The sequence below is a fragment of the Macrosteles quadrilineatus genome, unplaced genomic scaffold (genome assembly GCF_028750875.1).
Source record: "Macrosteles quadrilineatus isolate MER2022 unplaced genomic scaffold, UCM_ALF_1.0 Scaffold_3__2_contigs__length_128488019, whole genome shotgun sequence".
NCBI classification, from domain to species: Eukaryota; Metazoa; Arthropoda; class Insecta; order Hemiptera; family Cicadellidae; genus Macrosteles; species Macrosteles quadrilineatus.
The window spans coordinates 77222337-77248003 of NW_026542596.1; the positions used below are offsets into that span (position 1 = coordinate 77222337).

The following is a 25667-nucleotide window of genomic DNA, read 5'->3' on the forward strand; positions in this document are numbered from 1 at the left end:
GCCACCCTTTTATAGCGCGCTGCAGCAGTTATGCTAGGTTGGGTTATTATAAATTGAAAGTATGACTCATCTGGTATTGTTTGATTCGTAAAGAAAGTCCTACAAACATATTTATGATAACCCAACCTAACAACCTATTTATGATAACTGCCGAAGCGCGCTGAAAATAAGTGGCCTCCATATAATACCAAAGTACCAGTTATTCTTAATGGTTTTGTCAATTTTACTCGTAGATCTGATTGAATCACTTTCATGTTTTGGTCACAGGAGCGGCAGTGGACAGCACAGATAAGAACGGATCAACTGCACTTCACATAGCAGCCTTGTATGGCCATGAACTGCTCAGTTCAACTCTCCTAAACCATGGGGCAGACCCTTCCAAGGCTGGCTATAAAGGTAAGAAACAATGCCTATGAAACTCAAACTGTGACAACTGTGTATGTCAACTGAACAGTTGTTGTTTGAGCAAACTGGAGTTGTGAAAGTAAACTGGAATCGAGGAGTCGTACAATCTGTATATCAATTGGATCTCTATAAGTTGTTGCCTGTTAAAATACATGATACTTATTGTACCTCATAGGCTATGAGTTGTGGTTTTAAGTTGTGATGGTGGGCTTACCTGACTGGGAAAGAGATCGTCGCTCTTTCTTCCTGACTCGACTCTACCTTGGTTAAAAATAGTCAGAAATAGTGGAGTATTGCAATTTTTGTGTATAGTTTAAAAAATAATTTGTTTATAGTAGTTTACGCAACGATTGCGTAAAGATAGTGTTAACAAAACGAGTCAAAAATTTAAGGTACAAGCCTTGACGAGTGCCTTAAAAACATCTACGAGTGTCGTTAACACTATTTACGCGAGTTGCGTACACTATTTTACCTACGACAGTGTTTTAATTACTAAAAATCACTACTCATAACTTCTAAGATAGGTTATGTTTTTTTTATAACCTCTCATTGTTACTGACAGTGATGCAACGAAACATTGTTCCAAAACACTAATTGTACCCTCCACCAATTAAATTGACCTAAACAGCTGATTACCTAAAGTTCAAATCATTACAATTTTTACTTCTCTCTCAGTCCTTGAACCTTATTGGTCTGTTACCCGTGTTTTTATGAGTAAAACCATGCTGTTATGAAAGTAAACAATGCTGTTATGAGAAACTTTTCAATTCTAAGAACTGAACTGAAACGGCTACTTTAAAAAAAAGGTCGTAGTTAAAAATAATTTATTGTGCCTGAATAGACAGTTTTCAATTCATGTAAGCGTATTATTTCAACACTCCTCAATTAATTGCTATGAATGCAGAAAAAAACGTTGATAACTTGATAGGCTGCTACTTGTCAGTTGAAAAAAAAACTTATTCAATCGAAAGCTTATAACATCTGAATACCTCTATATTATAACACAATTAGGGTTTAAAATATGGAAAAGAGTTTGAGAGCCAAGTGTATTGCTTAGGTCGCACTCCACTACACATGTGCTGTCTGGGAGGCTACGTGGAGTGTTGTCGTAAGTTTCTACAGACGGGGGTGGATCTGGATGCGCAGGACGCAACAGGCCAAACACCTCTCCACCTCGCAGCGTTCAAGGGGTAAAGCTATCTGTGAAATTAGGTAGAAATAAAAGCTAAAAATATTTTACAAACTATGTTTAGCCAAAATTGTGTGACAAATATTTGTAAATTGTGAGACCTAAAAGATCTGATTTTGTAGTCTTAAATAAATTTTTTTTAATTGAGTACACAAGGCTGCATCAAAATTTACTCAGTTATCCCTTCATTTATTGTAAGCTAGTAATTTCTTTCAATAATTTAACTTCATGTGGAAAGTGGGATGCCTACACTTCTATAATTTTTAGGGTAAGTCTTCTTATCCTGTCATTTGTCTCTTTAAATAATTAGATTAAGTTATCTCCATAACTTACCTTTACTTTTATCATTCGTCCACAAAGGTTAATGTGAACTAAAATTACATACAGTTTATGGTTAGAAATGTAATATGTCAAACAGTTTCTAGGTAAGCCAAAAATTAAGACAACATTTTAATACAATTAATTAAGTTACAAAGGCCAAAAAAAGCAGGACCTCTTTTTTTACTTTTTTTCTGTTCTCACTTTCATTATGAAACTCTCCACTCACTCACTTAGTATTCAATAATACTGAATTGAATTTTGTTGTCCAACATAAGCTATGCATATTCATATTCAAACATCTTTATTCATTATACGTAACTCATGTACATTGGTGGTATAGTGAATAGTGTCTAAATACATAAAATGATAATACGTACAATCCATGCATACAGCAAAACCATAGCTAAGGGGTTGGCTAAAGCCTGAATGTTTCCTCAAGAAATACTAACGTTGTCACTGATGTTATAGGAGTGTGGAGTGTTTAGACCTGCTGGTTAGCAAGGGTGCCAACTTTCAGCTGGTTGATCACTATCAGAGAACACCGCTGCACATTGCGGCTGTGCAGGGCCACTATTCCTGCCTTTACACACTTGCTTGCTTCGGCTCAGCTGTCAATGAACAGGACATTGAAGGGTGTACTGCACTCCACCTGGCTGCGGTTTACGATCTCGAGGGCAAGTGAGTGGAAATTTGAAAACAAAAAAACCAGATGAATGTGTAAATCCATCCGTGTGTTGTGAATGTGTGGTAGGTAAGTATTCAAGGATTTAATGTTGTATACAGTATTGATGTACACTCTACAACAATTTCGTCAACAATTTTAAAGTCTGCAGTACCATAATGGAATGTGTCTAAACTACCTAACTCTTAAAATTATTGTTTTTTTTTATCAAAAAGAGTCCTCTCTGGCAAAAAAAAAAAAAAAACAACACTTTACACTGTAAAAAAATTTGGATATTTGACTGTGACTGGCAACTTGCAAATGCTGCCAGTGACTGTTAAATTCAAATTCAAATTCACTTTATTGTCACATAAAACATTTGTTCATAGCAAAGCTATTAGACATGTGACATTGTCAATTCAATATAAACCTAAAAATACAATTAAGTTACAGAACATTTTTGTCTGACTCTAAAACAACAATTACATATAACAATGCTGCTTAATTTTGTAAAAAGTCACTTACAGAGTAAAATACTTGGTTTAAAAGATAACTTTTTAAAGTATTCTTAAAACTCTTTAAACGGATTTGGCTTTTAATGTTTGTCGGTAGATTATTAAAGAACTTCATACCCATGTAACTAGGGCCCTTTTCATAGATTGTTAAGTTATGTATTCGGTATTGAAAATTGTCTTTGCACCTTGTGTTGTATGCAAATGCATGTAAATGCTGCTGTCCACAAAGAAGATAAAAATTCTTCTGAATGAACAGTAAGCATGAATATATGTAGAGAGAGGGAAGGCTCAATAATCCTAACTGTTTAAAGATTGGCTTGCATGCGACTCGTGGCTGCAAAAATGTCATAATGCGGACAATTCTTTTTTGAAACTTGAACATTTTTTTCCAATCAGCCGATGAACCCCATAGCTCAATTCCATATTTCATAATGGAATAAAAATAGGCAAAATAAACCATTAATCTAGCTATAAAAGGTATAAAATTACCTGAGTACTGCCAGAGTGATCCTGTTAGTCCTTACAAAAAAATAGTGAAAATAGTAAAATAGTGTTACTCCTTGATCACTCTGGCAGTACTCAGGTAATTTTATACCTTTTATAGTTTGTTCTGTGATCCAGAGACAAAACAACTCAAAATATGAAGCATTAATCTAGTTTCTATCCCTTAACACAAGCATTTGGAAACAAGCAGAATTCAGTTTATTGCCGAGTATTGTTATGTATTTTTTCCAGTTTAAATTTCGGTCAATTGTTAATCCCAAAAATGTATTCTGTATTTTAGATGTAATTTCAGTATTTAAAAACTCAACTGTGAATTTTGTAGTCATTACTTTGTGCTGTTTGAAATTTCATCAGATTTGTTATTTCACAATTTAGTTTTAGTCCATTAGTACGAAACCATACTTCGTGCTTAAATAATTGGATTTTCAGCCAAGGACGGTCAGAGTGACCTCTTGCCTGTTAAAAGCCTGCTAACATACACAAATCTTTATTTAGTATCAGTAAACTGTGATCTCTGCTCAATTGTATAGAATGTTGCAGTGTGGCTGAAATAAGAGACTATCCATTTACCATCCAATTTTTGTGTTGATTATGCCTACCAAAGTGTTACGAATTAGAGTGATGTGACATTTAAATTGAGTTATGATGTGAACAGTTTTTGATGTTATTTGCTGATGTGGTTTGTTATCTAATGGCAGATGTGTAAAGTACCTGGTTGACCACAAAGCCAAGCCAATGTTGCGGGATAGGAGAGGGTTCACAGCGTTCCACTACGCTGTGGCCGGTGGCAACTCTGCGGGACTGGAGGTGCTGCTATCATCCAACAACTTGCACACACTCTACACAAGCGATCTACCTAAGTTGACACCTCTGCATCTGGCGGTACGTTCAATAATTAGTTAATTTTTTTCACAACACCAACAAGACTTCAGAGTCCGCGAGCTAGTTGCTTTTTGGGGGCTTGGCTATTTTACAGTTTTTTTTTAATGCCAGGTGATTAAAAACTACCTAATAAATAACAATAGCATCGGGACAGAGAATTTGGTCCAAAAACCTTAAACACACACGGAAGTTAATAACTAAGTATAAAAACTGTGTGCTGGTGTGTATGATGATGTCAAATCCAATGACACAAAGTAAACAAAACAATGTGCAAACTTTTGCAAACAACTAGTAAGTACACAACAGCTCCGTACTTTTAAGCCGAAATATGATTTGGTGTTAAGCTGTTTCTTCTGACGTTATTGTCCAAATGTTTTTTTATAAATTTTTTATCATTTAGCGCAGGATTTACTGCATCTATCTGTAACCTTAAAATGCTTCAAACAATTTCCAAACTAACTGCCTTTATAACTCTGTAAAAATTACAAAGTATTTATATTTTTAACTTTAAAAATGTACTTAAGATAAACAATTCTAAATTTGAGGTTATAGAAAGCTATAAATACCCTTAAACTGAAAGAAAACACTTTTTCTTTAATTCAGTTGCTACAAATAGTGTGGGAAACAGCTTAATGACATGTTTTGCCTATTTTAAGAGGGGTGACGAAGACTCTTGGGTATAACCTATTAATCGTCAGTACTTAATTATGAATAGTTTCAACACATATTCATAATACTTATGTTTTCAGGCTTACTATGGCCACACAGAGATATTGAGAATGCTTCTTCCCCTGTTTTCTGATACCAATATGAGGGACTCTTCTGGGAGGACACCTTTACACCTTGCTGCATCGGAAGGTAAGATTTATAGTAATTGCATTTGAAAGTAGACTTAATGGTTTGAGCTTAACACAAGCAAAATTTGTAAGTTTGTGTTTGTCAAGAAAATAACACTCTGCATATGATGGGTAGGATACATGTAGATGGTTAAGAGAGCTAGCTTTCTTATGTGGTAGTTTTAAAAATCATCCGGAGTAATCCTGTGACCCTAATTATCAGTGGTAAAATTCTTAACCCGGCAGAGGTCGCACTGAATTGAAAACACGAGGAGACGCACACAATCTTTTTGACCGGGAACAAATAAAAAGCCATATTTGAGTAAGCATTAAATTTTAATTGCTCAAAATCATAAAAATGGTGTTAAACATTTAATTTACAACCTTCTGAATATATGCTTTAAATTATAAAACATAAAATGGACAGTTGTAATAAAACCATACACCTATACAACCGTTTCATATATAACTCAATAATGCCTCAAAAGTTTGTCATGTATCTATAAATGACAAAAACATATGAAGCAAACTGTAGGCTATTGTATAAAAAAGGTCAGTTATATATCATTTTAAGTCATCCATTGTCTTCTGAAGATAAAATTACTTTTATGTTTTAAGATTCGTCTTTATCATAAATATTTTTGTGTCCCTCATCAATGGTTCATTGAAAAAGTGGCATAGAAAATATCCTACAAGCTACAAGCCTCACTAAACATTCAACATACTCATGTCTCTCAACACGACGATAGACTATCCAATCTTTACACGTCTAGCCACTGAGAGGTACATAAATACTTCTCCGTGACTCAGCAGATAATTTAATGGTAATACAAATTAATTGGAACTGTAGCCAGTCAAAAGTTTAAAAAAATAAGCATTAATTTACAAATGACGAGGAGACGCACACTGTCTAATTGACCGGTAATTCCAAAACACACACGGTGGAATAGACAGGTACATGACAAAAAGCTGTCGCCTGACTCAAATGAGGAGGTTGAAGGATGGCAAAAAATAAGTCACATTATTTCTGGAATGTGGTGTGTTATGCACTGTAGGCCTAAAGGCTGACAATACCTACAACCAATCAATGTAATTTTTACACAAAAAAGTACAAACCCGGTCATTTAGACAGCTATGCAATCTCTCACGGGTAAAGCAATTTAGTTAGGGTTGTGGTTGATAAACATGTCTAAAATTAACTCCAGTAAGCATGCTTTGTCAAAATGGTATTTCGGTCAAATGAGATTTTTTCAAACTAGAATAAAAGTTGAAATTAGTGTGTCAGAGTTTTGTTGTTGTCAGGTTACTCACAATGTGTACAGCTGCTACTGAGGTGTGGCTCGTCAGTGTGTGTACATGACACTGTGCTGCAACAGACCCCTGTACATCTAGCAGCTCGCTCTGGTCATCTCAACTGCTTATCTTTGCTGCTGGACAATGCTGAGAACATGGCTGTTGTGGACACACCAGACATGTACAAGAGGTATATACACCTTTGATTTCCACTTATTTAGCAAAATCGAGAATGTCTTCAGGGGACACGGAAAAACCATGAAAACCACGATCGCGTCAGACGATGATGACTTTTTGTGTGACCACGGAAGACAACGATAATGTCTACACTACTGCGGGATATGGTCATGATTCTGCCCCTATCCCAGAAGGCAATGCTGATGTTTCTTTACTGCAGGGGTTATTCGGGGTTTTGCTGTGACCGCAGGAGACAATGACAACGTTCACACAACCGCGGAAAATGAACAAAATTTTGCCATAATTGCTGAAGACGATGCTGATGTTTCGTTACCACAGGGGTTATTCAGGGTTTTGCCATAACCGAGGGAAATGTTTTTAAAATAATGGAATCAATTGATTTGAAATTGAGAATCGATTTCAGAGAATCAAAATCGGCATAGAAAATTTATTAAAATCGACCCATTACACTTAATAAGATTTACCTTAATTTAAAATGTAAGTTGTCTCAAAAGTACATTGGGTACAAATTCTCACTGCTACAGCAAACAATGTCTAAACAAATGTCTTTTGCAAAATACTAACTTTACAGATCATTTCAGTATTAAAAGAATGAAGCAAGATACATTATATATTCTGTCTCAGTTCTATAACCACTATTTGTTACTCTTGTGTCCATTTATACCCAAGAAAAGGTGTGGCTTTACCAACTATCTGTCTTAATTTATGTTCATCTGCTTCTTCTTTATTGGCTCTCAACAATCTCATGTCTTTAGTTTCTTCTTCACCTCTTCTATCGGCAAAACGACGTAGTGACATTTCTAAACAGTTACTCAACATTTTTTTGTCAGAGGTAGGCCTACACGATTATCCTTGCTGTTTATGTGTAGTTTTTAGTGTTGTAAATACACAGTGATTAAAAACTTAAAAACGCTGATTTAAAATTTGACCATTTAGTTATCAATATCATACAATTTTGTTGTAGAATGTACAACATTTTCCTTGCTGTTTGTGTAAAACTTGTATTAGAGTAAATACAATGCGATTAAATTTCCTTATACTTAATATCCATTGTGAAAAGTATCCTCGGATGTGTCTGTTCTAATTCTGTTGTTTGTGCAGAACTCCGCTGATGCTTGCTGTAAGCTCTGGTCACACTGATTGCGTCATATTGCTGCTCAAGTCCAAAGCAGACGTCAACACCGTGGACAAGGACAGACACCCAGCTCTCTTCAGAGCTGTAAGTATAAATCTACAGTGTGACTGTGTAATGATAAAAAATAAATAATCTTATGTCTATAAAAAATGTAAGATCTTTTACACAAAGTGGTCACCCCTTTCTAATAATTATATTCTTCAACAACAGCAGAGCGTAGTGGAAGCCAGTAACACGGCTAATTTTATGATGTTTGATTGCCCAGAGGTCCTTGGGGATCTGTGGAGAATGTTTGGTACACTATTCTAAACACTAAAACTGAATCTATCTTGTTTTATGACTAATGTTTTGCTGCAATGCTAGCAGTATCTTTTTCTTTTCAAAAATATGAAATTGAATATGAAATTACTATCAGCTTGGAAAAACAAATGCTCTACTGAAATGTCATTAATACTAAATTAATAATCAGTACTGTATTGCTTCTATTGAGTACTATAATTTGAACAATTTACTAACTAAAATAAACAATGAGAATTGAATTGATATAACAATGAATTAGTAAGTTAAATTACACTGAGTAGAAATTGTAACTTGAGTTAAAAAGTTTTAAGCTGATATTGTAATATATTGTCTTATTGAATCAATTGAATCTGACACCATAAAACTTTACCTTGACTGATAACACGGGTATAATGACAACTACAAGAGTATTTTGACCAAATATAATAAGTAAGATTGAATAACACAAATATGCCCAATGATCAATACAAAACTATCAAGGTATAAAGCTATAAAATAATATCTATTTTAGCATAAACATATTAGATCGTCCTCCAAACAGATTGAATTTTATGACGAAGGGGTGTCTGAACAGATTATCTTGATATTGGAAATTATTTAAAAAGTTACTGACAGAGGGGGATTGGCACGAGACCTGGAGTTTCTAAAACGATTTCTTATTTATTTAAAGTAATTATGTTTGAGGCTGTAGAGTACCCAAATGTATAGGACAACTGGCCAGTCGTTAAATTAGGCAAATGGGGATTTTAGGTGGAATTAATCACACCATTGTTGTCGTATGCAGTAGACAGGCTAGCTCTGAGCTAAGCACATTGGGTTATTATTTTAACTTTGTGAGAGTTATTGAGTCTAATGGTACTCGACCTGACAGCCTATAAATCTGTTAGAAAATTGATTTGAATTTACTCCTGGTTTGCCTTCCTCCAAAATTGTATTATAAAACCCCAAATTGTTCAGACACCGAATTTGATTTAGAGTGACAAACTTTGTTGGCTAATGTTACAATATATGCAATGATCAGAAAATGTAATTAAAAAAACCTCTTTAGTTACTTAGACTTGAGATTAACAGAATATAATAATAATTGATGTGCTGATAATCAACTAATAAGTTTGTAAGAAAGAGACAAATACAAAACTATCCTTTGTGACACATTCTACAACAATGTAACATAATATATGGAATAGTAATTAACTCAGTAAAATATCACAACAATGGTATATTAAATTTTATAACATAAATGGATGGCACTGGCTGAACTAATAACTGAATACAAATAAAATTACTCACGTTTCGGGTCGACCCTTAAATCTAACACAAAACTTATATTTAAGACACTTTAGCCGGTGGCAAGTTTACACAACCGTAAATTTATTTAATAACGCCGACGAATTTAATTTTCGACCAGATCAAACAATATTAGATCCTAACGTCCTCTTGGACAAGTTTTGCGGTTTTAAAATCAGACAAAAAACTGTTTTCCAAGCAATCAATTTATAATTTAGAACTTGTTTCGCGACAATTGTACTTTTACTAAAAGATACAGGCCTGCAAAGCTAAGATTCTAATTTTAATACTCGACCAAATACGCAACGAACTTTTAATAATTGCTGATACAAATGGTACGTGTTTTACAAACAAATCTCGCCCACCGACTGACTGACTTTATCCTGACCTTCATGTCGTCCCTTCCACTCAGATTTTTAACGGTCAAGGCTGTGATTGGCTGATTTGAATTTGTTTGTTGTTTGCAGGAAACTGGAGGTATTTCATGATTCCAGGCGAATTTGAATTTAAAATCGGTACAACTGAAAAGTCCTGGAATGGCGTAATATATTTTTGTACTATTATAGATAAAGAAAAGAAACTCGGTAAATCAATTATAGCCATATATGTCTACTCTTTTAAACCATTATTACTTTTTTATCCCTTAAGAAGTCTGGCCCACGAGGAGTCAAATGAAATTCTTAAATATCAGCATAGGTCGAAGAATTTGGTCTCAAATTAAAGGTATTCGTGCCACAAACACAATGCCACAATGACACAAACACATACTCAAAAGGACAATGGAGTGGAAAATGACAGCTGTTCAAAGGTTCCTTGAATTTGCAATGCTTATTATAGGCCTACATTATACTGTGGTGCGCCTGCTAGAATCCGGAAGAAAATCATAAACGTAAGCATAGGTCAGCATGCACATGACATTAAAGTTCTTTTATTAGTAGAATACAATACCCAAATGTGAGCTCAAAATAACCACTGGGTAAAAATGTCAGTGGTTCAAAGATTCAAAATGGCATATTCAAGAAATATTTGAACAGCTGCCATTTTTGACTGGTTGTCCGTTTCATTTTGGGTTTGCGGCAATGTGTTTTATTAAATAAGACCTTTATTTTGATGCCAAACTTGAGCTATGCTGCTATTTGAGAATTTTGTCTTATTCCTCGTGGGCGTGTAGTGTCTTACGAGTGCCGTGAAGTTTTGGCGCACACCACTGCAGCGTCTGTTGTTAGCAGACGATGTGATGAGGAACTGACAATGGCAGCGAATCGAACACCAAGCACGCTCTAGCGGCACATCGTGAAACCTTCCTTTGACAGTCTGTATTTATTCTATTTGTCTATGGTTCAAAGGTAGACACAATACCTTTGACAGCCCAAACACACTAACTTGGAATATAACAACTTCCTGGCCACCAGTGGACGTCTCTCACAGACATATCTCCCTTTCCAACTCAAACCCTTCAAGTATTGAAAATGCTGTAAGTTATAATTCTTTTGTGTAGTTTACAGTCAAGTATTGTGCAACTTGTGCCTGAGTAGACTGATCCAGGTAAGCCTGCTATCCTGACAAATATTCTTAAAACCTAGGTCCTTGTGCTATATGTTTACAATTATAATGTTTGTTGCAGGTGGTGTTTGGCCATACTCAGATACCAGAGCTGTTGTTGGCCCAGGGAGCTGATGTCATGTTCCAGGACCTCAACGGTAAGACATGTCTCCACCTGGCAGCGGCTTGCGGTCACACTCATTGCTGTCAGGCCATCCTGGACCACTGTAAGAGCAGCCAGCGCGACCTGCTGGCCAACATGCAGGACTACCAGGGCTGTACACCACTGCACTGGGCGTGTCACAGTGGTGAGTTAACTCACCTCACCCTTACCATGGAAAAAGGGTGTGGAGCTACCTCAAGGTTACCCATAGTTCCTTTGGGTGATTTAGCTAACTTAAAACTCTCTTACAAAAACAACTTTATTCCTAACCCAAGAAAAAACAAAAAGAGTACTAAGATCTCATGGGGCAGCCCCCCCCCCCATAGACAAGAGTATTTTTATCTTATAAAAAATTGCCATTCAAGTTTTAGCTGATTCCAGACCACGTTCCTCTTGCCACCTTTTTATTCAGATCAATCTCTTGACAATTTATGCAGTTTATATTTTTCAACTGTGCATCTTTGTAAAAAGAAATTATAAGGAATTTATGTTGAAAAATTACACTCATCACACCCGACACCCGACACCACCCGACACAGGAATGATCTTCAATATCCTGTGCATAGAACAGCTCTGTATGAAGGATCGCCATGGTACATGGGTAGGACAATTTACAATAACCTCCCAGAACAAATTAAGTTATATTTTAAAAGAAAATTAAAATCTTATTTCATTCCCTTGTGTCCTTATTCCCTAGAAGATAAAAAAAATGTAGTTTTAGATGTGATGTATTGATTAAAAACAAAGAAACTTACCATAAGGTATTATTAGTCAGTAAAGTAGTATTGACATGTCATGTTTAGATGTAAAAATCACATCATTAAAAAAATCAAAAAATCATTTAATTTCATTAGTAAAATTATTTTTTTGGCCTAGGAAAATGGATAACCTGGAATCGTCCTTGAATTCTATTTTAATGGATTGGTGGACAGTGTCCAGCGACATTAAAATTAAAATTTAGTGTCCAGTGGACACCCTTAGAGCTAGAGCTTGTAGAGCTGCAGTAACTTCAGTTTTACTTAAAATAAAAACTCACTTATAAATTAATACAAATTATATTTAGAAATAACTATAGTTGCAGCTAATAAATATTCTATTTTCAGGAAGTGCACGGTGCGTAGAGTTCATATTGGAACAGAAACTTGCCAAAATGATGGAAGGGAATCCATTTTCACCTGTGCATTGTGCAGTGTAAGTTCTAGTGTATTCTGGTTTTAAGTTGTGGTCAGGTTTAACCCATTGGCGCCGACTTACGAGCGTTACTCGTACGGCCGCTGCAGGCCCGGAGGCCGACTTACGAGAGCCGCTCGTGTCACCGCCATTTTTTATTTAGTTATTATTATTTTTCACCCTTTTTGTTTCTTCTTACTATTATAATGTTTATAAATATCTTGCTTCTTGATTTGCGTATTTACTCATTTATTTTAGCGAATAACAAACAATTTTGTGTTGCCATGGAAACCACATATCACCAAAAATCAGCTGTGGTAAGGTAAACAAACAATTAAAAAAAAATGTTATTACTTATAAAAGTACACAACTTTTGATTTTTCTACGTAGGGAATCGATCGACCTTTATAATAGTAGTGTTATTTGGTGTCTGGATTAATCTTGGAATTTGTATATCAAGTTTACTTTCAAAATATTGTTCTGAAAATTTTTATTTTTATAATCTTTATATATATATATATTTTTAGTTTAGAACTTTGACTATCCAATTAACACTTTTCTGTAGACAATTTTACTGTGAACAAAATGGTGAAAGAATTATTAATTTATTACCTAAGGTTGTCTTTCTATAGCAGTTAGAGTAAAAGTCTACAAATTCGGTAAAATTAATTGCCGCCAGAGGGTGCTGCAGGTAGCGGATTAATTCCTTCCCCAATGGGTTAATGTGATTTGTTCATTATTATAATTATTAATTGGGATGGGGACGTCACCTAGGTGTGTATTTTAAATTAAATATGAATGAACGATGAATTACGAATGTATTGAAATAATCTGTTGTGCCAAGTGTGAGAAAAGATGTGCCAAATTATTTCCTGAAATCAAAGCATATCCTTGCTCATTACACAAGACCTTCTTTAGAATCCGATGTATGGAATCGGCTTTATTAGGTACATTGGTACATTATTCAAATTATAACATAAAATCTACGCCTAGTTCGGTTATTTGTTAAATGATTATAGTTTTTGTTTTCCTGGAATCTTTCAACTGGATATATGAGGAGCTGGTCATATAATTTCCATTTCAAAACAAGAAAGCTAATTGTATGAAAAGCTTCAGGCAGGTTTACTTATGGTAATTTTGACTGAGGTAAATTCAGATTATTACTTTGTCAAATCTGAATCTCAGATGATCTCATTTTCACACTGAGATCAAGCTGTGATCGGAAGAGATGCTTATAGATTTTGCTGCTATCGAGAAAACAAAGTTTAATGTTTGGGTTACTTTATTAGTATAATCGCAAATTAAAACGTCAGAAAATTGGGTAATTAGACATCTTTGTGTAGGTACCAAGGCAGTGAGCACTGTTTGGATCTGATGATCTCATACTTTGGTCCGAACGTGGTGTGGCTTAGGGACTCCCATCAGTACACCCCACTACATGTAGCAGCTCTGTCCAACTCCGTAGAGTGCTGCCACATGTTGCTGAGCCAACGAGCCCCGGTGGACGAGACCGACTATAGAGGACGCACGCCACTCATCTGTGCAGCCTCCCGTGGACACATACTCATACTGGGTCAGTTGTAGTAGCATTCCTCTATATAATCATTAAACTTTTAGGACAATATTAGCTCATTCCTTAATAGAAGCACTGATGCCATCTGATGTATTTTTTATGATTCATGGTAAGGGGCACTCTTTAGGTCTGGGCACATCAAACATAGCTTATGGTGCTAGTGTACATCATTGCATAACTTATGAATAAAGATACGAGGGCCGTTTTTCAATTAAGGGCCGTTTGTGCGTTTAGCTCTTTAGTTTGCATTTGCCGCAACGAGGCTCCTTGCCGCTTACTGGCATCATTTTTGAACAAAATGACACCATCTGTAGCTAACAACATCTGCTTCGCTGTATGTTTTTAAAATGATCAAATCTCCCGCTGTGTGCAAGATAAGGTCAGTGATACGGTTTTTTATTACAAGAAACATATCCGATGCAGACATTCATCGCCAGATGACTAAAGGTTATGGCCCCAATGCAATGAGTGAGATTAAAGTGCAGAAATGGATTATGGAGTGTGAAATTGGCCGTGAAAACCTTTTTCATTTGTGGTTTTCTGTGAGCAGTAAACCCATAAACCCAATTCCTTCTGAAATAGACATCAGTCATTACCCGATGAATGTAAGCGTCGGATATGTTTCTTGTGGTCAAAAACGTATCACTAGACTTATCTCGCACGAGGGGGGAGATTCAATAATTTAATAATTTTTTAAACACACAAAACATACGAGTCCACTACAGAGCTGCATATCGCAGCATTCTGTTCGCAAATGGTGCCAGTAAGTGACGAGGAGCCTCTTAGTGGTGTACACACGAAGAAGCTACGCACAAACAGCCCTTACTTAAAAAACGACCCTTGTATTTTCAAATCAATAAGACTTTTTGCTAATGAAAAATATTGGTTTAGGCATTCAACTTTTTTAAATAGTTTTTTTCCAAGAAAATGTATTATCAATTTTGGTTCATTTGTGCGGATAACTGTAGTTGTACATATACACCTTGCTAACAAGTTTTCTTTACTTCATTCCATGTCGCTGTTTAAAATATTAAAAAATATCAATATTAAAAATGGTTGACATTTTGGTTGGATTGACTTATGGTTAAAATAATATTGTGAGCCTTTATCAACATTACTGCCAACTTAAGAATTTAATATCCAACAAAGGTAGGTGTACATTACAATGCTTGTTGTAACCTCGAGTTATTTTTGATCAGAGCTACTGCTGGAGTGCAGAGCTGACGTGCGTGCAAGAGACTCGCAGTTGAACACAGCTCTGCACCACGCATGTCGCAACAAACACTCAGACTGTGCGCTCATGTTGCTGGATCGAGTGCAACATCCGGGCATAATCAACATGGTCAACAAGCAGCGACGGACGTGAGTTGTGCATGTTATATGATCAATATATTACTCAGATATAGCAAAAATGGGAAATGGATAAATTCAGATTCTTGATTCCTGAATACCTTCGATACCAAAAAATGTGTGACTGACAGTTTCGGAAAACTTTTAAGTATCGCCTGCAGATCATCTCTTAGATCCAGTTTGACTTGTTCAGGGACGGCGATTTACTCATGTTGTGATCATCTTTTTATTTGTGTAAAAGCCATTAAAAACCATCCTTCCAAAATGAATAGGCTAGTTATTTGAATAGTTAGAATCTAAGACATGGTGCCATGTAGTTGTGTCAGATATATTTATTGGTCTATCAACAACACCTGTATGTTGGTTCTGTTATTCAATTGAACTATTTTTAAACATTCCTCAATTTTTATCTTCACTAATTTTTCTTTTCATATTTATTTTTTACTATTGAACTATCAGCAGTGTGTAATCAGCTGAATTTTTACATTATAAAAAAAGTTTAGTTACCTTTTTGCGTCAAACAGTCTGTGTTTTCGCAACATCCACCAGCGCCTGTCTCGTGTGTTCGTCACTTGGCCAAGTTTGTAAATTCGTGTCATTTAAATGTTTTTTGTTTATTTCGTGTATATTGACCTATTTATCTCAACAAGTTTGAATGAATGCTTTTTTATCTAACGTTCTACCAACAACCTGAAGATGTGCCCTAGTGGCACAAAACAGCTGTAGTTGCACTAACTACACACGGATCGTTTGACACAAAAAGGTAACATAAACCATTTTCATATTGCAATTTACGATCCAGAGGCTTACCCACCATGAATTTTTACATCTGATCAATTAACTTTTTCAATACAGTAGACTAATTTTTGTTCTGATATGTTTGGTTTGAACTTTGGTTAGTTGGGCCCCAAAAACAGACAAATTAATCAAAGTCACAACTGTTTGTTGGTCCCGCAAACTCGCCACTCGATAACCCAGCAGTCTCGATAACTCGGCCATTACATGGCTCAGAAAATTAGTGATTTTTTAAGTCCAAGTTAAACATGGACACAAGCCAGCTCAAGTCAAATCATTCGCAACTCGTACCAAGGATTTGTTGTACTATATCTGATGACTTAATACTGACTTGTAATATAAATATAAATAAAAAAGGCAGTAAAAAGCTTAAAAATTGTACTTTTCTTATTTTTAACCCTAGTTCCTGATAAGCCGGAATTTCACAAACTCGGCACCCTTCCAGTCCACATTACGCCAAGTTTGCGGGACTCTACTGTACTTGCAGAAAATATTGCTGCAAGGGTCATTTAAAATCCCCTTGAAATTATTTTACCCCTAATCACATGTTATTGAAAAACTTGATAACAAGTCAACCTCGATAACAACAAGTCTTATTTTATAATCCCTATGAGAGTCTTGTTATCAAGCTTCTACTGTAATTGTTTAATAAAATACCTTGGTTTACTAATGTATGGTTTTAAAACATATACATCCATTTTGCCACTAACTTTAAACGGTTTGGACTGTCGTTTTTAAACCAACCTAAGTAAACCTATTTGGTTCTGAGGTGTCTAATGGATAGAGTCGATTATTGTCAACTTAATCAAACTTGAGATAAAACAGAATATTTTTGCAAATAGCTGTCTATAAGGAAAATACCAGAAGTAAATAACTGTGTAAATGAAGATTATTTAAGTATGTGTTTATTTGTTGCTCAGAGCACTACACATGGCTGCTAGGTATGGGCTGGTGGCAGTGACACGGCGACTGCTAGAGAAGGGAGCATCGGTACACATCGTAGACAGTGACGGACTGACTCCAGCTCTAGCATGTGCACCTAGTCCAGCCATAGCACAGTGTCTGTCTCTCATATTGGCAACAACCAGTCAACCTCAGCCTCAGAACAGTAAGTCAAACAATACAGTTTTATTACAAATTCTAACTTTATTTCTAAAGTGGTCTCTACTCTGTAATGGTATTGTAATGGCAAACACTTTATGTACAGATTTCAAGAAGTACACAATGTCGCTGCCACTCTTAAACCCGTCAATGAGCTACCCTTCAGACTGCAGCTTGTTGCGAACTGCTTACAGTCACAGTAGCGACTCTGACTTCTACTGAGCAGTGGGCAGTGCTACCAACTGTGCCAACACTAGATGTTCCCAGAAGCTGCCTACTCCTGAGCCTTGTTTACATTCCAAGTGCCTTCCCGCCACTGCTTCTCATGCCACACTTACTGCTCAGTGCTCACTGAGGTCAGGAATAATCGTCTTGGAAACATTATTGTACTTTATTTATCACTACTTACTGTCTGTTAGTTATTTGATTGTTTAACGCCCTTTTTCAAGTATTGGAACACCTTAAATTGTTCCATAACGTATGGAATACTGTGATACATATTGCAAATTAGCATCTCCTTTAACTTTTGTGTCTACTTATTCAATTTTTAAGTTTTATGTGTAAAGTTTTATTTTAATAGACTACCTATACATTTTTTGACGCATGATCACAAAAATATGATTTAGATTTGAATTAGTTGACAAATTATTTTATATATTCGTAAATGAGTACAGGTGCTCACTTTGTGATCAAGTTATGTAATATCATCCTGTACGCTAGTATTCTTTTAGATATACCTTTGACTGTATAGGTAGAACTAGATATTCCATTTCCATGTGAAGATTGTCGCCAGTTTTGGAACAATAATTAACGTAGTTGAACTGAGTCACAGAAAGAATGTGTTGATGTGAATTACGGATTGTCAAATATGCAAACTTTTTAACACTAATACCGAAACCCTACTCAGGCTGATGCTAACCCGCTAACCGAAACTTCCGGTCTGTGAGACCCCATTTGAAAATAATGGACCTCGCTTAGAAACACACATACCAAAACCCTGGACCTGTGAGACCCCGCTTTAAAATACACTAACGCTGGGCTTCTGAGACAGGCGTGTTATGAACAGACAACATGTCAAGGTCACGGCACCCACGCAAAATGAACAAAAAGTACATTAACAGGTAGGGGAGAAAAAAAGAAAGGTATTGGGGGAATGGAATCCCCCAAGTAAACAGTGTTGCCAACATGCGGTTGTGAAAATTCCCGTGGGTCTGTTAGACCGGGGTTTCGGTAAAAGTGTTAACCAAGCTTTAAATGGACAGTTCACTGGAAAGTTTAGCATATGCCACATAAACTATCGTAGTACTTATCAAAAGCTGAGGGAAAATGGAAGTTTAGACTAGCGCACTCTGTGGGTTGCTAATTAGACTATGTTCTTTCTAAATAAAAAGTGGCCACAACTGGATCATATAGATGGGATATCTACTTCAGTATCTAAAGTTAATGGTGCTCCCTAGGAGTAGATTTGTGTTGACATGGGCTGAGGGAGGGCAGCTTCCCCTACATATCCTGTTAGTTAGCATTCCTGGTGCCTCAACTGTTTGCTCAACGCAGCTGGACTTGTACATTAGCTTCTCGGCGTTGCTGACTGTCAGCTCATCTGTCTCAACTCTTACTTTTCTACCAGCTTTGCTCAATATAAAATCAATGTGGTTTTTTATTTGAGACAAAATTTATGTTTATTTTATTCAGTTAAATTAGACTTGCACAATTTGAAACTTTGGCTTTGTTTACTTATTTGCCAGTTCAGCCATATTAAGTGTAACATTTTCCTAGACCTGTTTTACATTTGACAGTTTTGGTTTTAAGCAGAAAAACTTACGTACATGTAGATGTCGACTAAGCCTACTCAATTCCTCTTCCTTCACCATCTGCCATCTATTTCACTGCATCTATCCATCTTCTTCTAGGTCTACCTCAATCCTGAACACTCCATTATTTTAGGAATTCCCTATTCTCACTTGTCCAAAACATTTTTGTCTTGCTATTTCTACCTCCCTCCTAAGCTGTCTTCAACTACCTCTCTTCTGATCTCTTATTCTACTTTAATAACTTTTACAATTCTCATTTAAGGAACGTATAATTTTTACTGATAATTACAAAAGTTGAGTTGAGACAAGAGCTTGGTTAGGTATGCAACTGCCAATACTGTGGGAATCAATGTGATAAAGTGCTTTATGTACCACCTCTCTCATACCTGGATATCGTGTTGTAGATGTAATATACAGTGTCTATGTTCTGTGTTCCATATTGTGATACATATGATTGTGATGTGCCGAATTAGTTGATACATTATAGTTTGTTATTTTGTACAGATCGCAGATTAATCTACTTTCATTACCGGTCATTTATATATTTTATAGAGTAGTTCTTCTCAAGCGATACTTATGATACCAAAAATTCCCTCCAGTAAACGTAGCAAATATTGTTACATGTTTTAGCTTTAAAGCTGTTGTACAATAAGAAATTTGGTATTTGTCACGTGCTATAGAAATAACTGATGGTTAGCCATCTATAACAGGCTATAGTCACATAGAAGTAAGGTACAGAGGAAACATGCTTATGGGACAACCGTGCGCTTTGAAGCTCTAGAAAGTTGTGCCAGAAATATACTTGTAACAAACAAGGAAGAGCCCGAACGGCAAATTCTTTGCGGAAATTCCTATTGCACAGAGCACAGGGTCTTCCTTTACCATGAGCGTTGTAGTACGTACATGAGGACAGGGTGGGGTGGTGTTGGAATTTGTGCTAGACACCAGCAGTAATGCTAGACACCACTTAAGTGTACCATGGAGTATATCCTCTGTTCCTCACTTTTCTGTGCTTTAGCATACTCAAAACCTGTATTTAGATTTCTAATTTCACTCATGATTGAATGCATTAAGTGATGCTATTGTATGTAGTAAATGATATAAACACTGTCAAAGGATCAACCTCATGTTTTCATAAAGAAAAAAATCTTAAACTCGTCACAGTTAGGTAAAAGATCATTGTGTGGCTATTTATAATGTTGGTAATTTGCTCAGTGTTGTTCAGGTTGGTAGGTACCCAAAAGTAAGTAGAAATATTTTTTAATACAGTAGAACCTCTCATATCCGACCATGACGAGACCGGGCCGTGATCGAAATGGCTAAAAAGTCTGAAATCAGAAGGAGCATAACTTTCGATCTCGGTGTCACCAGTAATTGTCTCCCGCAACCACGGCAACACCCGTGAGCAAACCTTGTGGTCTTGGCAATACCAGTATTTGTCTCCCGCGACTACAGCAACACCCGTGAGCAAACCTTTTGGTCTTGGCAATACCAGTAACTGTCTCCCGCGACTACGGCAACACCCGTGAGCAAACCTTGTGGTCTCGGCAATACCAGTAATTGTCTCCTGCAACCACAGCAACACCCGTGAGCAAACCTTGTGGTCTTGGCAATACCAGTATTTGTCTTCCGCGACTACGGCAACACCCATGAGCAAACCTTGTGGTCTTGGCAATACCAGTATTTGTCTCCCGCAACTACGGCAACCCCCGTGAGCAAACCTTGTGGTCTCGGCAGTAATTGTCTCCCGCAACCACGTCAACACCCGTGAGCAAACCTTGTGGTCTTGGCAATACCAGTATTTGTCTCCCGCGACTACGGCAACACCCGTGAGCAAACCTTGTGGTCTTGGCAATACCAGTATTTGTCTCCCGCGACTACGGCAACTCCCGGGAGCAAACCTTGTGGTCTTGGCAATACCAGTAATTGTCTCCCGCGACTACGGCAACACCCGTGAGCAAACCTTATGGTCTTGGCAATACCAGTAATTGTCTCCCAAGATCGAGGCAACACTCGTGGAACATGTATTGCTGTCTTGGTGACACCGGTAATCGTTTCCCGGAACTACGACGTTACCCATGAGCATATCTTGCGGTCTCGGCGATACCAGCAACCATCTTCCGAGACCGCGGCAACGTGAGCATGTTTTGAACTGTCTACTGCGACCATGTCATAATGTCTTGTGGTTTCGGCGATAGCGGCCATAGTCTTCTGTGACCACTGCAACACCTGTGAGCATGTCTTGAAATCTTTGGTGACACTAGTATTCGTCATCCGTGATTGCGTTAAAAACAGGAGCACATCTTGCCGTCTCGGAAATAGCGGTTATTGTCTGCTGTGACTATGGCAAACCCCGTGATCGGCCATTCGGATAATCCAACATTTGGTGTTATCGCATCAGACAGGAAACACGTAGACGGTCGGATACCCCGAGGAGTCAGCTGAGGTCGGTTATGAGGGGTACTACTGTATTTGTATGTTATGTTAAAAAAAGCACAATTATCACCTTTAAGTTACATAAAAATTGATTGTGGCAGTTATTGTTTTATCATAAATGGTTCCTATACCATAGTAATTCAGTGTAAAAGCATCTGTTATGTATATAGTTATTTTAATGTAGACAGTTAAACCACTTATTTGTTAATTACATTTACCATAATCAATGATTTGTAATCTTTTATACATTTTACTTTTCTTTTTTTACTATAGTAATTGTTTTTACTTGGTTTTTTAGAACATTTTCAATCCAAATTATTTAGTTGATAGTTTTTATGATATATCCTTTAGATTAGTAGTTTATTTTGAGTCTAGTCTCATGTATTGTATGTTGTGATCACGGCTTCTTTTGAAATTTTAGATGTTCTTCAGTTTTACTTCAATTAATTGGTGGTGTAAAAGCCTGGAATTTTTATTGAGGCTTTAAAAAAGCTTAGGCATTGAACCAATAAAAAAGGTAAAATCAAATTTACTAACAGCACCTCAGCTTGAACATTAAACAAACAAATATTAATGACCAGAAATTAAACAAATAGGGATGCACTAAAGGATTGATTTTGAGGACGGTAAAACACCTTTCTAGGCTGTTAAAATTTAATCTACTCTTATGATTATGGTGGTTCCCACGTGCCACGATAGATCATTTCCTGTAACAGTGGCAATATCATGCATGATAAGCTCCTGTGTAAATGTAGGGCTTATCCCAACTCTGCGCGGTGTTTATATATTCCAAAGTCTTAGTTAATACATAAACAATAACCTAACCTAACCTGTCACATGAATAAAGTAGCCTTGAACAAAGTAAAGTGTATCATTACTTTTGGGAGTTTGACTATACACACTAAAAGTGACCACCGCGCGGAGTTTGACTATCCTTCTAAATGTCATCTACGATTGTGATTATGTTCAGTTGAGGTATTCCCATCGCATGACGTTCGCCTTGAATGTGAGGCACTCGGACACCTCTAAATAAACTCTACATTCCATAAAGTTAAATTGCTCATAAAATGTTTGTTTGTTAACCCAGTTTGTACAAATTTAACTACAATAGACAAACAATTAAAAAGAAGGTGTGATCTTTTAAATATGTTTTGTAATAATTTCCAATTGTGTACTTGAGTTGGTTAAGTTTTGTTACTCCTGTGTAGGATACTCTACGATATTTATAAGCAATATTGCAGGCAATTTATTGTTACAATTTGGCTTGTAATTTTCATAATGTTAACTTCTAATGTTGCCATACTAATTAACAGTATTAATGATTGTACACAATATATATGTTTTGTATGCGTTTGTATAGCTGAACTATCAGACTGTTTTAACTGGTTTGTTTGATTTTATCACAGTTAAAGTTATTAGTTGTGTAGTATAAAGTGTTGGTGAGTGAATGGTAGAGGTATGTTTATCTGTGACATTATTAATTTTATTGCTTTGTTCAACAATAGTTACCCCTCTCGGTTGACCCTGTGTGATGTGATGTATTCTTGTTATGATCAAATGTCCCTTTCCAAAGACACTTTATTTGCGGAAATATTGAAATTCCCAGCTTCGAAGTATCTTGCCAATTGTAACATAATTTATTTATGCTAATTTATTAACTTTGCCAATTTTGTGTTGTTCAGTCTCAAAGAGTTGTGCAGCACATGTAAATAACTGTCAAAACTAATAAAGTAGGTACTCAAATCTCGGTTGTTTAAAAATTAAGGTGCATTAAAATATTTTCAGCTGTTTTGAAAATGAAAATTACTTTAGTATCTGTGCAATTTGAATAAGTCTTTTATTGTTAAAAAGTAAATACTCGATTTTTTTATTTGTTACGATTGTTTTTGCTTTTAGTATGCTATAAAATAAATCTTTCTTTTGCTGTTGAATCTTGCTGATCAGTATTTAGATGGTTATAAAATCCAAAGTTTGTTATTTTGTCAAATCAATTATGACCATGTTCTTTTACAGTAATAATTTTTCTGATCATTTTATGCATGCGTATAAATGATCAGTAACATTTAGGCTTTAATTTAAGCATAAAACACATTTTTGTGTTCCTTATGGTAGCACACCTAAGTACTGTGTAATTATATTATTTGCATCAAACCAAGTATAATGGAATTTTCTTATCTGTTTAAAAAAAAAATAAGCAACTGGAATTTTGCTTAGCATGCAGGATTGCAGGATTAGTTAATTGGAATCAAAGTTGTAAGTGATCTCTGGAGCCTTTATTGTATTTATTGTATGTATAACTTAGTAAAAGTGCTAAATGGCCAATAGGCAGGCATTTATGTGTATTGTTATTATCAGAATTGTGCATATATTTTCTAACATTAATCTCAATCCTTGTCAAACTTTATAATACAAAGTTGTTTTCTTCTTACGTCACATTATTTAGTCCTTATACAGCTGTTATACTTGGTGTCCTGGTGTTTACTTTGTTGTGTATCCTAACAATTTTACACTTATGTTAGTTTCATAAAAGCAAGGACTTTATTTCTAAGTGCTCTTATGATTGTTGTTTTATGTGTCTTCCGGCAAATAAGACTGACCTTAGTTTTCCCTCTTGTATTTTAAATTTAGTCCAGCTATTTAAAAAAAGTACTTAGTACTCTTCCAAGTGCCAAGCTCTGTTGCATTAATGTTATCTTTTAATTGGGGGTATAACTTTTCTTTTTGTTGTGAATTTATTTTGCAGAAATATATTGTCATCAGCTGATAAATTTTTTGTCCTTGTTTTACTTAAAACGGTCAAACGATGATTATAAAAATTTGCAAATCATTTGTCACACAATTTCTGAAGTTTGCAAGTTTCTTATCTTCTCAGTTCTTACAATATTCGTTGTATTAGTCAGAGAGTAGATTTTTCCATCTGGGTTGAGCCCACTTTACATAAAGTGATAATTTGAACTTGATACTTGGCTATGAATGTGAGTTAATTTACTAAACACTATAACCCCTCTGATCTTGATCAAACATAACTTGATAAATTTTAGTTAGTAAATCTCAATTTTCTAGTCATTAAAGCACAAGTTGCAAATTTAAGATCTCAAACTAGTTGGACTAAATTTTTCAAATCTATTTATTTCAGTTACCACTTCTACTCATGTCTTATGCAATTCAAGTATCTCTACGAGCCGATATGTGCCACAAGTTGTTTGGTACTTGCGATATTTTCGTGTTTTTAATGCATCATGAAATCTGCAATCAATTGAGATGTTTTATACTTACATAGATTATGATTTAGCATTTATTGAAAATGAAGTAGGTAAGTTATGTATTGTTAACTGTACAAAGGTATTTGTATGCATTAATCTTAAGTGCATTTGTAATTTAATAAGGAAACAGCTTATTTGTTTGCAATGGTTTAGTAAATTGGCACTATAAATAATTTGTGAATTTACTTTTCCTCATAATACCAATATATATAATACATCAATATAGTTTTATAGTCCAATACATCGGTTTTCACTATTGTATTTTTATGGACCCATTTCTGTATTTGGTTCTTCGGTTGACTGTAGAAAGAGAATCCTAATTATTTGGCATTGATTCAATTTCAGACCGACCCAATTGTGTCTAAGTGTGGATAAAGTTTGATAAATTACTGTTGAAACATCTTTACTTATAATCATAAAAACTGCTATTCATAAAATGTCAATGGAGGTTATAGGTATTGGACATGACTCAAATTAGAGTAAGGAATTGGTTTATCTTTAAAAGATTAATTTAATCAATCAACTCAAATGTCGTCAATCATTTGCTCATTACATCAATCTAAAAGCCAGATCAAAAAATGTTAATCCCTGAAGATCCTTTGAGCAAGTATATATACGGTGGTTTTGCACAGCCCAATAAACCTCTGCAATTGAAATCCTTGATCGCTGACACAAGATCGGCTGTGGTGAGACAGTTAATGCCCACTGCTCACTCTTCAAGTGTTAAGTCACAAAGTTCCTACCGAGATCCACAGCAAAGGAGACTTACTGTATATCCATGTCTGTTTCTGACTTTCAGAAACTGTTTGAAATTGCAGCATCCACCATTGCAAACCTTGAGATGATTTTGATTCTATTTATTAATTTTTTTACATATTTTTACTATTTAATAACTGACTATTGGATGAGAACCATATGGAGAATATAATGGATAAAT

General features: G+C 35.7%; 1 protein-coding gene across 2 annotated transcripts in view; it reads left to right on the forward strand.

The window, feature by feature from the left end:
- LOC128988685 (serine/threonine-protein phosphatase 6 regulatory ankyrin repeat subunit A-like) overlaps positions 1-24903 on the forward strand; it is a 36244-nt gene extending 11341 nt beyond the window's left edge. For both annotated transcript variants that reach the window (XM_054410222.1, XM_054410221.1), the window contains exons 8-20: positions 268-396; positions 1463-1595; positions 2384-2593; positions 4294-4477; positions 5227-5335; positions 6616-6796; positions 7906-8023; positions 11151-11376; positions 12335-12422; positions 13745-13974; positions 15174-15336; positions 17040-17227; positions 17327-24903. In XM_054410222.1, coding sequence (XP_054266197.1) covers positions 268-396; positions 1463-1595; positions 2384-2593; positions 4294-4477; positions 5227-5335; positions 6616-6796; positions 7906-8023; positions 11151-11376; positions 12335-12422; positions 13745-13974; positions 15174-15336; positions 17040-17227; positions 17327-17442 — 2075 coding nt within the window. In that variant the 3' untranslated portion in view covers positions 17443-24903. The remainder of the gene's footprint in view (positions 1-267; positions 397-1462; positions 1596-2383; positions 2594-4293; positions 4478-5226; positions 5336-6615; positions 6797-7905; positions 8024-11150; positions 11377-12334; positions 12423-13744; positions 13975-15173; positions 15337-17039; positions 17228-17326) is intronic.
- Positions 24904-25667: the final 764 nt, after the last annotated feature.